The 17,165-nt window shown below is 36.4% G+C and overlaps 1 protein-coding gene across 1 annotated transcript in view; it reads left to right on the plus strand.

Annotated features, from left to right (window-relative positions):
* Nucleotides 1–17,165, plus strand: part of galnt9 (polypeptide N-acetylgalactosaminyltransferase 9) — a 128,827-nt gene that overhangs the window by 21,933 nt on the left and 89,729 nt on the right. The window contains exon 2 of the mRNA XM_002931877.5: nt 6,424–6,604. Coding sequence (XP_002931923.1) covers nt 6,424–6,604 — 181 coding nt within the window. The remainder of the gene's footprint in view (nt 1–6,423; nt 6,605–17,165) is intronic.

Here is a 17,165-nt window from a genome sequence, read left to right on the forward strand (position 1 = left end):
GGGGGGAGCACTTTCTTCTGCTGATTTGCAATCAATGCACCCGCTGGAAGTCAACTGCTTTCAGTAAACAATGGCTTTTCTACAGATCAGTTCAAGCAGTTTGTTGCTTGTTGTCTGATAATCACATTTCTGTATCAGTTTGCTGCAAGACGGCCCAAAAAAGTACTGCGAGTGGATAGTTGTTGTTTTTTTGTCTCTATAATAAGGCAAGGTTTAGTAAACCACACTAGTTTCTCTTTGTTCTCAGAAACAGAACAGCCCTGAAAGAAGCAAAACAGCAGCAAACAGTGGTATTTGCAGCTTTGCTTTAGTGCAGGTCCGAATGCTAAAGAGCACTCAATTGCACACACTTTAAAACCCCTCAAGATCAGGGATGTCAAACTTTTCATCCATCAGCTGGGAATTAACACTCCCAGAGTCCTTAGTGATATGCTGAACAGCTTGGGAAAGTGGGTGCTCTTAGCTGTGAATACTTTCCATAATGCAGAACTTGCCAAAATGAGAACACTTAACCTTGTATGATGAATGCACATTTATAGTCTTTCTAAACCATATTATCAGTACTGATAAGGATTTAAAAGAAAAATACCCCAGAAATATAAACCATTTAATAGTCAATTCTTGGAATAAAGAACCTGTTGTTTTTCAATCATAATTGTAATAAACCGGTGTTGGAAAAAAAGATATTTCTATAAAGAGTACACAGATGAGCGCCACTCATAGATAAAAATAAAACTGAATGGTTTTTCAGCAAAGGTTGGTGTTTATTTATTTTTTAATGGAAGAGCCTAAAGCTCAATGTATGTATGAATGTATGTATAACTTTATTTATAAAGCGCCACAAGGGTACGCAGCGCTGTACAATCTTACAGAATACAAAATTACACACAGGGAGGACAAGTGATATAATAAATACAGTAAAAATATATATATATATATGTGCCATGTGGTATGAGACACAGTGGGAAGGAGGTCCCTGCCCCGTAGAGCTTACAGACTAAGTGGTTGGGTAACATACAGGCACAAATTGGAAGGTAAGAGTGCACTAGGAATGGGCATTTTCAAATAAAGCTGGGATGGTGATGCCCTCAAAATAGTAATCAGCATTTCAATTTTATTTCATTATACATTAAAGAATTTTAGTGACTTCTCAAAATTGATAAAAAAGTTTAAAATAAAAATGTATAAAGTATGGAAGTTTTAAATAAATCAGCAATTTTATAAATTGCTGATTATCCTACACCAATTATTATAAAGCACATAAATAGGACTTGAAATTTGTGTTTAGGCAGGCTGACCCAACGTATCTTTTTTATTCAAAAACATCTTTGCTTTTCAGTATAATATTGTCTTGCCCTACCTCTCTAGGACTACTATGGTTTATAGAGGCAGGCATGTGAGGCTCTAAGTACAGGAAGCCAGCAGGCAACTGTCACCACCGCCAAAAAGAGAATTGTAGCCGGAAGTTCAGGCAGCTTCACTGCCAAGAAATCATGACATCCTTGTGATGAGTCCTGGGGATAAGGAGAATGATATTACTAAACCTGTCAAAATTCCTTAAGATCAGAATTAATTACACATGCAATATCTATCTATGTAAAGTCACTTTTGTCTTTATTCAGCAAGGGATGTGTCAGTGGGTTCTGCAGTTCTGAAGATGGAATATGTCATACACAGTATAGAATTACCAGATACACTGAGGCTTGCATGAAACAAGAGAACATGAGGAAGGGGGTAATAATAATAATAATGTTTCTGCTATTCTTCTACCCTTTGGCAACACAAACTGATACCTCTTGTGTTACTTGTTCCCCCTAAAATGTAAGCTTTCCTGTGCAAGGACCTCTGTCCTCACATCTTGCCTTGTTTTTGTGTGGCATATTTGTGTTCTCTGTGAATGTATTGCACAATGTCATGAAATATGGAAGTACTTAATAATAGAAGACATATATGAAATCTATGGATTGTATACTTTTAACTCTCTTCTTTTTATGTGAATTGTCAAACCTTTTCGTAAAGATAGAGCTATAAATCTCTAGGTTTACAGATATAAATACAGAAAACCCTGCTGTAGAAAAACACATTGTTATTACAAACATTGGAATCAAGGTAAAATAACAGATTGAATGCATAGCAACTGCCCACACATTTAGACTGCACATTAAACCATTATCTACTGGAAGTGCAATGCCAGCTGTAATATATATGAACTTGAGGGCTTCTTTAGGAGAACACAGTTGCTAAGATTCTGCTTGGTTTTGAGCAGTGTCTGGGTTGCAGATGCACATTCAGATGCTCAGATCACACAGCTCACAGAAGGGGAGGAAAGCTTTAGGATATGTAACTGCTGTTAGCTGTCACTAATACCAACCTGTGCTTTGGTAATAAGTTAGTTGATATTATGGGTCAAAGATCTGATTCAATCTCTGAATGACGGAGGAAGCAAATGGAGCCATAACAACGGGGCAAAAAGCTTTATCAAATTGTATCTGGCATACAGAAGCACATGAAGGGCTAATGTTGTTGAGCTTATAACCTATTGCAATGCAGCAGAAAGCTTGGAGGAATTTAAAGAAAAACTATTGTGTTCCTGTGAAAAAGAATGCTCTTTTATTGTACAGGTATAGCTCCCCAGTAAAAGTTGCAGAGAGTGGCACAACATGCGAATATACTGTATATATATATATATATATATATATATATATATATATAAAATAATCATCTGTGGCCAGCACACCAAGGGTGCCTTGGAGTGCAGACACCATTTGGATTGATATATATATATATATATATTGCATATACTGATTCTTCATTATAACTCTAGGGGGCTGATTTACTAAGACACGATTTCGAATCCGAATTGGAAAAATTCCGATTGGAAACGAACATTTTGCGACTTTTTCGTATTTTTTGCGATTTTTTCGGCGTCTTTACGATTTTTGCGTAAAAAAACGCTATTTTTTTCGGCGTCTTTACGATTTTTGCGTAAAATCGCGACTTTGCACAACTTTCGTAATGGCTACGGAAAACTCGCGTTTTTACGCAAAAATCGTAAAGACGCCGAAAAAATCGCGTTTTTACGCAAAAATCGTAAAGACGCCGAAAAAAATCGCAAAATTACCGATCTTTACGAAAAAACGCAATCGGACGCATTCGGCCCATTCGTGGGTTAGTAAATGTGCCCCTATAAGTACAGATTAAGTTGGACTGGACTGCACCCAGCAGGCCTCTTGTGTTTTGTACTATTAGTGGTGTTTAATCATGGGACTTAATAAAAACCAAAGAAAGTGTCTATTTAGGTCAACTTTTCAAACATATAATAACTCCACCACAATAGTAACATATATATTTTCATTGTACAAATAAAAATGCAGGTAAATAAAATAAAGACACATAAAAATGAGACACAGGTGGCAACTGCCAGAGGACTGTTCTCCTATGTATTTATATGCACTTTATTGTGTCATGTAATTGGCACAGTGTTAAGAAAAGGTAAATCTGAGCCCCACTGCACATAATTAGCACACAGATATCTTCACAAAAGGTAGTCTACTAGAAAAAGCAAAAAAAAAAAAGAGTTTGGGTTGTAGTACAGGTATAGGACCCATTATCCAGAATGCTCGGGACCAAGGGGTATTCCGGATAAGGGGTATTTCCGTAATTTGGATCTCCATACCTTAAGTCTACTAAAAAATCAATAAAACATTAATTAAACCCAATAGGATTGTTTTGCATCCAATAAGGATTAATTATATCTTAGTTATATATATCTTAGTCAATAAAAAGGTACTGTTTTGTTATTACAGAGAAAATGGAAATCAGTTTTAAAATTCTGAATAATTTGATTAAAATGGAGTCTATGGGAGATGAGTCTATTGGAGATGGGCTCTCCGTAATTCAGAGCTTTCTGGATAACGAGTTTCCGGATAAGGGATCCCACTCCTGTACTATATACTGTATTTGCTTATATATTTGTCCCTGTTTTAATTCAGAGCAGCCAACTTCAAAAACAATGAGATTTTGTTTGAGGCATACAGCGAGACAGCACCTCTCCTTTCACCGCAGTCGGAGTTCTAGCTTTTCTTCTCTGGCCCTGGCACATTATATTTATGCCAAGTGGATAAAATTGTTTTCTAAATGGATTATATTTGTTTTTAATGAAAACAGCTGGATCAAAATGATTTGTTTTTGAGATTACGGCAAAATAAAAAGAGGCTCTTGACATTCTTGGGAAATGCTTCATTCAAAGCTTATTATATTTTAGACATTGTCATTTTATCTACAAGTCAAATCAAAAAAGTTGGCTCTGCTCTGTTGCAGTCTATAGAAAAAGAATGCCTTCCAGCTATTAAAGCAACAGAGTATAAATATTCATTTTTATCTGTTTTATTAAGAGTTCAACATACCTGTTTTGATAAGAATATGTATATATTCTAAAGGCATTAACTATTACTCCTTATTTTTTCTCCTTATTGATGTATATGTGAACTGTGCACTTTGGAGTAATGAAAGAGTTGGTTGCGCTGATCATCAAAACATGGTTTAAACATGTTCACCTCAATTGACCAAGTATATTGTGCTTTGAAGTATGCCCTCCTTTCTTGTAATGTACAGAACAAACTATGTAAAAAGTCTCACTCCATGTGGCTAGTTCCTGGAAAGTAGCATCACACATACTTTCAACCCCGGTTTTGCAGAGTAAGAGATAAAACATTGAACACAGTGGATTTTCTGTGGTGTGCCATTAGCTTAATAAGCCCCTGTGAAACTCTTGATAAGCAGAGAGACCTTTCATTAAAGAAAGAAAAAACGCTCTTTTATTTTTCTCTCTCCCTACGGGAGCCGGGCTTCAGCTGCTAGGAGCTTGTCATTGGAAAAACATACATCTATAAATTAGAGGAATGTTTTAGCCAAGGATGGAATGATAGACTGTCAGAGTGAGTGATCCCTTAAATATATTGTTTTTAAGTCTTGCTATTATGAAATCACATTAAATAACTTATTTTCTCCTGACAAAAAAAGGCAACTGTGGAAGACTGAAAGATATAATTTAATTATCCATTTATACTTGATTCTTATGCTGTATTAAGTCCAATTCTTTTCTCCATCTCCCTGGTTCCTTGACAAACACTTATCTTACTATAGGCTTAAATACCAATGATATCATTATGTACGTCTGTCAGTCTAACATCTCCAGGCCTCTACTGTCTCATGTCAGTTGAATCATGTACAAAGTAATAATAAAGCATTGATGAATATGTCTGTATGAATTTAGGATAACAATTGTTTTTTCCTATGTATCCTATACTTTATTTAATTTCCTTACTTCACTACCATGTTTTTTGCCATTGTTATCAATATGAACTCTCTTAGGTATGTAGCTAAGATTTATTAAGATTTTATTTATGATAATGTAGAAACATACCCAAACCTCTTTATGCCTTGGTATAGCTATTAATATTGACAAACCAAACACAAAATGCTGTAACAGGACACGTTCATGATAGTGCCAGTTCCTGTATACAGTATCTGCTCACAAAACTACCAACAATTATTATTCTCTGTTCTTCTTCTTTTGTACTGTACCTTCATCTTTGATCATTTTGATCTTCTACTCTTCTAATTGACCTTAACTTCTTCTTATTCACATCTCTAATTCATACTAAAACTCATTTTATCATAGAAATAAATTTGTTTTTTTATTCTTCTACCCTAGTGCGGGGCCCTTTTCATACCCACTTTATGCATCATCTCTAGGTGTCAGACATGTGTATTACAGCATTTCATGTTACAGTACAGTATATCTGTTTGGGGAGTACATCTCTGCAAAAAAAATAGCATGATAAGAGTACAACATATTACTGTTGGAGTGTCAGACTGTAATTGTGACATTGATTTTAACTGGCTAGACACAAGCCAATATTATGGAGTAGCCAACTAAGCAGGCAATATTGGTCTGTCTGTGGAGGACAAAAACATGGCCTTCCCATACATTAGATATTGACTGGAAAGAATAATACTTTTGTATGAAAACCCTTTCACCGTGGGTCTGTACAGGCCCTAAATGTGATCTGATCATCAGTTATCATAAGAAATTTGGCACAATTTGGCTTACCACCTGCGTAACCAAGAGCTGCAATGTATGACAAGCTTTATTATGCTATTGTAAAAGTTTTGGTGTACTTACTAAATTAAATAAATATTAATATTCAAGTTTAAGGATAGATGTCTTTGATCAATATAAGAGGACTAGCTCTGCAACACTGGAGTAACATAAGTTCTTTGACCATGTTGTTGCAGTAGTAAGCTAAGTAGCATATAAATGACATATGCAGTATATATGTAGTATATACATATGAGTAGTAGTAGTTCTTATTATACTTAATTAGCTAAATATGTTTAATATTGTTTCATTTTTTATAGGTTTAGCCAAGCCTATGGGACTTGTGGAGGGACCTGGAGGGCTCGGACAAGGTGGTATGGCTGCAACCTTGAGAGATGACAGCCATGAATCAGAAACAAAATATGAGGAATACGGTTATAATGCCCAGCTCAGTGACAGAATTTCGCTTGACAGATCTATTCCTGACTACAGACCCAAAAAGTAAGTGCGTCTTTGTAGTTAATGCATGACCTACACAACACAATTTCCATAAACTCAAGGTGGTTGTTTAAATATAGTAGAATTTAAAAAAGGGCAAATTTATAATACTGAACTGACTCCTAAAAGATAACTCTTAAAAGTTCCATTCTTTTATGTGTTAGAGTATTTTTTACATCTGCTCTAAATAGATAACTACGTTTTCCTATCACATGTATTTTTTTAGTGTTTTTTTTTTAATTAACTATATATTCCTAGCCTGTGTGATTACTCATGGGACATTACCTTTAGGGAGATACTGTCATATAATGAACTACTGGAAAGTCATATGAGGTATTTATTGACATAATGTGCAGTATATTAAAGGGGAGTTTACCTTTAAGGTTATTTTTAGAATGTTATAGAATGAGCAGTTCTTAGCAAACTTTTGAGCTTGTCTTCATTTTTGTAATAGTTTCTGAATTAATTGTCTTTTCGCAGCTTTAAAATGGGGGTCACTGACCAATGTGAAATTAACATTTTTATATAATAAAAGGGACATACATTGTAGTCATTATCATCATTGTTTATTAATAAAACATGATATTCCTCAAAGCCACATAACAACATCAAATATGAATTATGCATTATGTGGATTTACAATTCTACTTATTGTTTACATTATTTTTTTATTTAAATCAATTCTGTTTTCACTGGATTTCTCAGATTTCTGTTAAAATATCACTGTAAATATTTTATCTTATGCAACTGCCCCTGTGTTATTTACTTATTAAAGGCAATATACACCCTCCATATAAGGAGAATATAATGTATGTTCCCTTTTTCACGTATGAGGAAAGTATGTGTACCAGAATATTTGTGTTATTCCATTGGGATCTTCCATGCTTTCCTATACTGATAGTATCTGGATGACATTGATATTCTCTAATGAGACAGTACACTCCAAGGCCAAAAATGACATGAAAAATTGTACATTTCTTGTCTAATACTAAAAAAAACCCCACAGATTGAAAAATACATATTATACGCAGTAAGAAAAGCAATAACAACATGTACTGAATTCTAAATCCATAATTGGTCAGTAATATCTTTAAGTCTGTACAACACCTTGATACTCCAGCTGTTTTTGAACTAAAAGTCACAGCATCCCGTGAATGCAGGGAAACACTGAAAGGTGTAGATCAACAGCAAGTGAAAAAGCACACAGCAAAGATCAGTGCTGTAATTGGACCCTTGTTGATCTAACAGAACATATCTTTCAAGTATACCCCTGGGCACCCCTCTAACAAAGTGCTGTTCTGGAGTAAAGGAAAAAAGAAGCACAGGTAGGCGAGCAGAAGCCTTCTGCTGCCCAGTTAAATGGCAGATATTCCCTATCCTGCTGTATAAGCCCTTTCCTTGCATCTTCTTGTTTTAAGATGACTTGGCCAAATATGTGCAGTGAGAAAGAGCCTTGTGCTGATGCTGCCTTCAAATAAATCCCCCTAGCTTTTCTATCCTGCTGCTGGAATATATTCGGAGCTGCCTCATACCTGGCAACATTAATACCCATGTTGCTAACACAGCCAAAATATTTATTTGACTCCAGCTATGTGAGGATTAATTTACTTCTTACTCCCAGTAACAACAGCTTCTTTACATGGGTTTTTATTGAACATTGCTCTTAGCTGTTTCCAGGATGAAAACACAAGATATCTGTTGCTGCTTTTCCCTCTGTTGGATTCTTATTGATTTTGTGTTTGTTTGGCACCGGCTAGGTTTGCTAATTAAAAAGTGGCCTTAATTAGAGCACAAGGCATGGAGTGTGGATCTTGATTATTAAGTCCAGGCTGTTAAGCAATGAACTAGGGACTATCACTTCCAAATGAAGTAGCGTCATTAATCCTTAGCCCAAGTCCCTCTGTTACATGTGTTCAACATATCGTCATTTTCTATTTGCCACATTTCTCTGAAGTAGTCAGATCAATTTGTTGTAGACCCTTTCTAATGACTGAACATTCCAGTATCTATCCTAGGCATAGGCAATTGGCAACATTCAGTGCTCCGTCTGTTGTGTAATTATTTCTTTCTTTTTCCTTCTGCTTTCTCAGTAGTAGTCCTACAAAAGCATTAATGCAGCAAACCAGCTATAACTCCCCCTTGTGGATCCTATAATACTGGCTATTTTCAAGTTAGTTCTTCAATAACTTGATAAAGCGGCCATTTGAAAAGTAAAAGGTAGTGATGAGTGAAACTTTTCGCCAGGTATGGATTGGCTGCGAATTTCCGCATTTTGCCATTGCCGTTTTTTTTTTTGTGAAACTGCCACACAAATTTGCTGATTGAGGAAAAAGTCGCAGTCACATCAAAAAAGTCAGCCCACATTGAATAAGTTGCGGTCACATCAAAAAAGGAGTGGTCACATAAAAAAGGAGCGGTTGTGCCTAGAAAATCACGGTCGTGCCAAAAAAAGTGGCATGGTAGCCGTATTTTGCAACATTTTCAGCAGTTTAGCAAAATTTCCAGTGAAGCGAAATGGGGTAGATTTGCTCATCACTAGTAAAAGGTAGACGTTTTATTTACTGAACCAGAAAACAGGACTGTAGTATTTTCATTTATTAGTTTCCACCATTTATAAAGGGCCAACATATTCTGCTGCGTTGTACAATAAAAGGGTGCACACAGTACACTTACAGATTTACATACAAAGCAAACAAAAAGCGATACAAGAGGTAAAAAGGGCCCTGCCCAAAAGATCTTACAATCTAAATCTGAATGTGAGGCCTCTGCACCATCTGCATTTACCTTATGACATTCCCTTTCTGCACATTTGCTTTTCTACATAAGTGTGAGACCAGCACAGCATATTGAATTTCTAGCAGGAAGTTTGAAGGGTCTTCTTCAGTTAGATAGACTGTGTGTATTGGATTGCTGGTACACATCCTGCTCTGGTCAGCTGTGATTGGTGTAATTTCTACAAAACAGAAATTGTAATGACAGAGCAAGTCACTTGAAGAAAATACATTTTAGCTAAGATTTTGACTTTCCATTTAGTTGTGACGATTTGCCTGGAAAGGAGACTGTAAATTAAATAATCCCCTTTCCAGTTTAGTAGTTGTATGCTGCCATGCTAGTCTTTGGCAGCATTTGTGTGTCCAGTGGCTCAGCACAATTGCACAAACCAATCACCCACCCCCAACAGCCCTGCAAATAAACTGCATAGATGCCACCAACAAATATTTCTTTGGTGTATAATATGCCACCAACATGTGCAACTATGAACAGTGCAGACCTTAATAAGGCACTATGGCTCATCAATATACAATGTGTTATTAAAAAAAACAACAAAGAATGTCAGAACACAGATCCCAGTGTTCCTGTTTTTACATTTCACACCTCTGGAGATCATTAAACAAAAGGCAAACATCTCAATACAATTGCAGTTACATTCCTCAGCCCACAGTTAGGTAAAAGAGATGTAATACTGAACCACCATCAAGTGTCCCTATACAGAGCTGGGGCAATTAAGTTTCATTTCAAGCATGAAAGCATACACTTCTTAGGGTGACTGGTAAAATGTGATGTCATAACGAATAATCTGATTTATTATCAATCTTTGCTTTCAAAAATTCCAGTGATTGTTATGCATTGATGAAAACTGTCAGCAGAGGTTAAACAGTGGGAATGTTCTTATATTGGTATTTTCCATCTCTGTTCTGTGCTCTGCCCTCTACTTGTGCTACCCCACCAAGTTTGCAGACAGAATATGTGCTAGCATGTTGAGCACCCTATTCCACTCAGTTATTTTAGGGCCCCATGTAATTCCTTCCTTTCAATGTTTAGGCAATTAGCAGCAAGTTTCAAAATGTGGAAAAATCAGGATGCATTTACATGCAATAGATATGTCCCACAAAGCTGGCAAATTCGCTTCTCCCATGTTCTAAACTGCATAGACATATCTTAGGGTGAAGATATCTGTAGTAATAAGTCAAATCAACTGGCCTTGCTGTTTTGAAGACTTTTCGGCAGTCATCCAACAGGCTTTTTCAATTCAGAATGAATATACCATGACCTGGATGAATGAATCTTCACAACATACTTAGGGTGAAGACACATGGAGCTACTAGTAGCAGCCACTTTTTCAAGGCTACTAAACTCCAGAAAATCCCCTGCCATAGACAATACTGAGAATTGCCTCTGCTAAAACACATGTAGAGATAATTATCAGTAAATGATCAGCATTGTATTTCTGTAGCCATGACAAGTAACTGCTACTAGTAGCTCTGTGTGTCTACACCTTTAACAGGGGCTTTAATAGTGAATAGATCATGGAGGCCTAACCAGTAGATTCTATAAAGATAAATGTTCATTCGTTTTTGTTTATGTGCTTCACTGCTATTTATTTTATGCTTTGCCAGCTATGGTGGACAGATTTGAGTCAGTCATCGGGTAATGTTCGGGTAATTGCCAACAATTATACTGAGAATAAATTACAGGAGCAGTTTAGGCCGGGATAGAAGGGAGTGCAGGAACAGCAAGCACATTTGTTTTAATTTACTAGCAGCAGCTAAGAAAGGAGTTTTGGCAGGTGTTTTGTTTGTCCCCAAAGTTGTTAAAGACTTGCATATAATTACCTACCTAATTGCTTTTTCTGCTCTTGGCTCTTATACATGTGTGGACTTCTCTCAACTCAGCAATAATATAAAGAAAACATCAACAAGACTTCAATAACTATATTACTATAAAATTGGATGGCTATATACTGTATATATCTTCACCTTTGTATTTTTCAATTTTTATGTAGCATTTAATACCCAGTGCTCCTCATTTTATTGGCAACTGTTTAAACAGCCCAGTAACAATTAGCTCCCTAGAGTCCCTATTTGATGGTTCATCTTACTCCATTCTATCTCTCTGTTTATCTCAGATTCTGACACATGCTCCTCTGACCTGACACTTTCTCATTCTAGCCCTCCCTTAGCGAAGTGAAGACTTAACCTATGTAGACCTGGTAATTCCATTTTTTGCTAATATTTACTAGTGTGCAACCCACTGTTGATTTCCAGGCAAACCTGTGTACTTGGCAGCTGGAAGCATGCTTGGCATATTGTCCCTTTCTAGCACAGGGCATGCAAAGCTTGAATATTGTCCACACAGATAATTAATAGACTTGTGGGATAAATAGGGGAAAAAGCAAAGCTAAAATTAAGCTAAACCTTAATTTAAAAGAAATAGTCTCCGACCTGAAGTTTAAAATGCTGTTTGATTACGATGGCCAGTGACTTCCAAAAATCAGGAAAAAATAATTATTAGGTTGTATTTAAATTCTTTATAATATTTTTTTATTTCTATTTCTGTTTATTTATTTTTTTAAATTCATGCTCTCTAATATGTATCTTCCAATCTGTCATTCAAACCACTTCTTGGTTGTTAGGGGTAGTGTATCTTAGCAAACAAATTTTACCATTTTTAAATTCCACACAGTCCATAATTAACATCATCAATTTACACCACCTCAAGCTTTGCATAAGTCATTATAATTCAGACAGTAAGTAAATCTCATGTTAAAAGAGATGATGGTAATGGTGCTTTGCCAGAATTTCACACATACCTGCACGGATGCCAAAAATCAATGCATAGCTCAAAAAAATAAGCAGATTTTTATTTAGTGGTGCCTGGTGTTCAGACAGCAATATACGATGTGTTTGATTGCTGATTTTTTTCACATAGCTTAATGAATAGGCTGTTACGGAACTCTCTCCACATTGGGCTAAAATTGGGCTAAGTCTCACTGGCCCAAGCAGTGGCGTAACTACAGAGGAGGCAGACCCAGTATCCCCCCTACAGCCATGGGGTCTGTTTCCTCTGTATTTATGCCACTGCTTGGGCCAGTGAGACGTAGTCCAATGTTAGCCCAGTGTATGTGGAGAGAGGTCAGCATGTTTCTCTGTAGGGGGGTCTATGCACGCTGCCTTGTCATATTAGGGTGAAACTATACCCATGAACTTGTCTATAAAAACAGACAATATTTACTACACATTTTATTCAAAGCCTTTATGAAAAATATATTTATTTACTATTATGTGCCATATTTTTTAAAATGTATGTTATAAAATGCCATGTAAGAGAAAATGCTATATTATCCTCTTATATTTATGTATTTTGTTTTGGGATTTTTAACAGTTACCAATGCTTCACTCTTTGACTGCAGTATTGATGTAATAAACTAGGAGTATAGTGACTTATATCTGACTGCATTCGATTAAAAGTCATAGGCTATATGTGAAATGACTTGGCTGCAAACTGTTTTTCATCTGCCACTCTGCATCTGGAGGCTCATGGCTGGCATTGCAGACTCAGGCACTCTGGCCTTTTGCTGGAAAGCTGATCCAGCTGGATGCATAAGGGAGTGTGATAGGGCCAGTAGGTTTCTCTGGATCATAGGACAAGCTATGAAATGTCTAATGGAAGTTGCCAGTCTGACATTGGTTTCATGCCTAAGTCACCCACACTTTGTCTGAAAAGTGCTGATGAAAATCATCATTTTTGACTTTAAATGTTATTCTTGTGGCTACGCTTCCAAGTGCACCCCTATAGTCTCTTTATTGCTACAGTAGCTTTTATTCCTCCAAGTATCTCAGTTTTATTTTAAAGACTATTTGCACCTTTAGAATCCCATATATCAGTCCATTAGTTAACAGTTGTTAAAATCAGAATATATACTTGTATCCCAGTTAATATTCCCACTCATTTATTACTCTATTACTTTTTTGTTTGCTAAAATATGGCCATTTCTTACCAAATGTTACCATTTGCTAGTGCTCATGAGAAACCCCAGTAGCATCATTTTATCATGAGTTATTGAGCTTGAGCAAACACTTTAGGAATCTGTAGGGAGAGAGAGTCAGGCAATCCTTTGTTTTCCTGTATGTGCAAAAAGTTCATGTGGTGATTCTGCTTATCAGCAAAATGTTCCACTTGGGTCCAAGCGAGTCATGTTTTTTACTGGTTTCTAGCTGTGATAAATGATCTCAGCTGTGCTAGTTAAAGATTTCTGCAAGGAAATGAAAACTGTTCCAACTTTCTTAAAAAAGATTAATAATAATAAAAAATATTCATAAAATACACAAGTCATGAATACCTTGTAAAAACATTACAACATACTTTATAAACAGTGCATAGTGAGGTCATCAGTTAAAATGGGTACATAATGATATCACTAATGCCATTCAGTATTACATTAAAACTTGTATATTATAAGAAACAATGCACCCCTTACTTTAAGTAAGATAATAGTAAAATAACATGAAGATATTAGAAATCACCAGCTTTTTTCCTTGTACCTTTATTTAGTCATAGAATTGCTCTTTGATGTCTAATTTCCTCATTTATTTAAACAGAAAAGATATCATATACTTTTATCACTTACAAAATAATATTAGGACAGTTATATTATTTATTTTTCCCCATATTTTGAGCGGTTTTCCCAACATCTGCAAAACTGAGCTCATGAATTCCTTAATACATGTCATCTTTAAAAACAATCACTTCATGCTTCTTCCAGATATAGAGTAGTGATAGCAAGCTCACAGTGGTTATGAACTACAAATCCTATCGCCTTGGATGGGATTTAACTGATTCCATATATGCGGAATTGTGATTTTTTTTGTATATTGTGCAGTGCAGTCAAGTATAAGAACAAATGACATAAACCAATTTCACAGTGTATAAAATGACAGTATAATAGAAATTGTTTCATTTTATAAAGTCTGTCTTCATATTGCAAACTGTTTGACAAGTCTAAAAAAAGTTTGTTGGAAAAAGTTAGTTAAAAATGTAGTTTGAGCCCCCTCACCATCAAAGCCTAATCAGAAACAATGGCCTCCACTGTTCTCACTGGTCATTTATAAGACAGACAACACAAATTCATGTCAGGAAAATCAAATGCAAACTGAAGTAGGATCACTACCTGCTGCTAAGGCACAATGCTGACGCTTCTTTAATCGTTAGTTGTACACAGCAGAAATGTAATATTGTTGTTTTACATGTAGAAACCAATGACGGATCAGAAAACCGGAGCACTCCCTGATTCTTCTCCCTTGTCTGTCTTTAAGCATCCTATTCCTCCTTAATGTTCCTATTTTAGCGTGAGTAGTAGACAAAGTGAACATTTTTCATTTTGAACCATTAAAAAATGGGGGTGACTCTGGTGCGGTGAATGCTCTGGCAGATGCCAGTCCATCTGTCTGCATATAACCAGCCACTGGTTTCACATTGACAAGTCTCAAATGAATTGCTATAAAGTTGCAGCTCGCAGACATTATCTGGGTGTAAACAACATATGGAGGAAAGACATCAGCATTGTCCAAAAGGCAGGGAGGCTGCGTTACTACACACTGTGTCCTAATGGATGAGATAAGGCATGCAGCAAAATATCATTATGACATGAATGCCTGCAGATGCCAGATGCGTATAGGTGAAATTCATTAGTGATACCATAAGTTTGTTTTTATGATACAGATATTAAGAAATCAGGAGATCTTTAGTGTTATTTTCAATGTTTTTATTGTTATTTTAGAGTAATTCCCAACAAAACAGTAGTTTAAATTAGGTGGGAAAAATACCAGTGAGGAAACAACAGAAAAATCTTGGGTAGAGAGAGCAGCACTTTTACTTGACTTCCAGGACTTGGAAACATATGGGAAGCCCCAACAGATGTTGTGCAAATTATTTTGGAATTAATTTGAGCTGCTCTGGATCAGTGTTCAAAAATGTGGATAGCTCAGTGTGTAACCCTCCAGTCATTGATCACTGACTTTGTGGAATTTGAAACTCTTGGTTTATTATAGAAAATAAGCCCAGGAGTTGATTGATCTTTTTTTTACTTCACAAGATAGACTAAAAGTATTCTGCATAAAAAATGTTGAGCTAAACAACGTAAATGGTAAGCTTCCATGATGCTGGTTTTAATAGTAATTATCCGGCTCCATTTCATACATGTTACAAAATGAAAGATCAATCAATAAACCATAAAAAGAAAAACAGATTAAACAAACAAATGTTTTATAAATTATTCTATTTGGGCCACATATATTGTTATCATTTGAAATTTACTCCAATATTATATGCCTGATATTCCTTCCAAAAGCTTAAAATCCACAGATGTCAAACAAATAAGCCTATTGTTTCCTGGCCAAGAGCAGTATTTCAGCACAGCACATAGCAATTTGTCTATCTCTTTGTACAGTGCAGCATATAAAAACAGTTCCTTCAGTACTCTGTGGCAAATACCACAAGGCCATAGATCTTTGTTAACTTTCAGATCAGCTAGTCTTTTTTGAAACTCCTCTGCTAGACACCTATATCTCAAATTATCTCAATTTATTGAAGTGGTACATTTAAAAGCAAGCCATCAGTAACAGGTTCCTCATTGGTGTAACATAAGAAAAGAAGAGATTCAATACTTCTATGTCTCCCTGTTTCTATCAAACAATTTACCTTACTCTGATACCAAGGGTCCCTCACATCCCTGCTTCATTTTTTGAGGGTTTATCTATTTAAATTGAGTTAGAGAGTTGTCCCTACCACATTATCTCATATGAGTAATGATGAGCGAATTTTTTCGGCAGGCATGGATTCGCAGCGAATTTACTCATTTCGCCATTGGCGAATTGTTTTGCGAAATTTACGTGAAAATTTGCCACGGGAAAATGTGTTGTGCGTCAAAAAAAGGGTGCGGTCAGATCAAAATTGGGCGCGTCAAAAAAGCGCGGGGGCGACAAAAAAATAGGCGCGGGCAACAAAAAAATAGACACGGCCGACAAAAAAATTGTGTGACAAATGAGTTTTGGGACAGATTCGCTCATCACTACGTATGAGACCAGGGTCGGACTGGGACACCAGGACACAGGGAAAAAACCCAGTAGGCACAGGCCCTAGTGGGACCCGATCCCTGTTGCCGCTTCCCCTGGCCGTCGATGTCCTCCCCTGTCACGTTTCACTTACACACGTTCAGGGGAGGACGTTGGGCAGGGGCCCCTGCAGGGGGTTGTTGGGGACCCCTGCAGGTGGTGCGGGGGGTGCTGTTGATGTGGCCGGTGGGAGCACCTTGGGGGCAGGAGCCCCAGTGGGACATGTACCCCCTAGTCTGACCCTGTATGAAACCTTGTTATGATCACTGTTCTCCCTATGCTCACTCATACAAGTGTTGGAGGTAAATTTAGCATTATTTATGATTAAGAAAGCCAATGCACAAACCTCTGTGTTTTCTTCTAAAGTTACCCCATTGCTTGAGTCAATGTCTGGATGAAAAAAATTACCAATATTTACATCCAGACATAATTAATTTTGAAGCCTTATTTTTTTGTAATAGTAGATGGGCCTCACATTTAGTAGCATATATTCTTATCCATCTAATCTCCAAGTTATATCTCTACCCATAAGGCCCCCAGACAGTTACCAATGCTAACCTTGATAATATCGTTGGCACACTGCTTTATATTTTATTATCACATATTTTAGGCTTCACATAGTAACAATCACTCACAGCTTTCTTTAGTTCTCCTGTACATCTTAAAAAGGTTGT

This window comes from Xenopus tropicalis, chromosome 1 (genome assembly GCF_000004195.4).
Source record: "Xenopus tropicalis strain Nigerian chromosome 1, UCB_Xtro_10.0, whole genome shotgun sequence".
NCBI lineage: Eukaryota > Metazoa > Chordata > Amphibia > Anura > Pipidae > Xenopus > Xenopus tropicalis.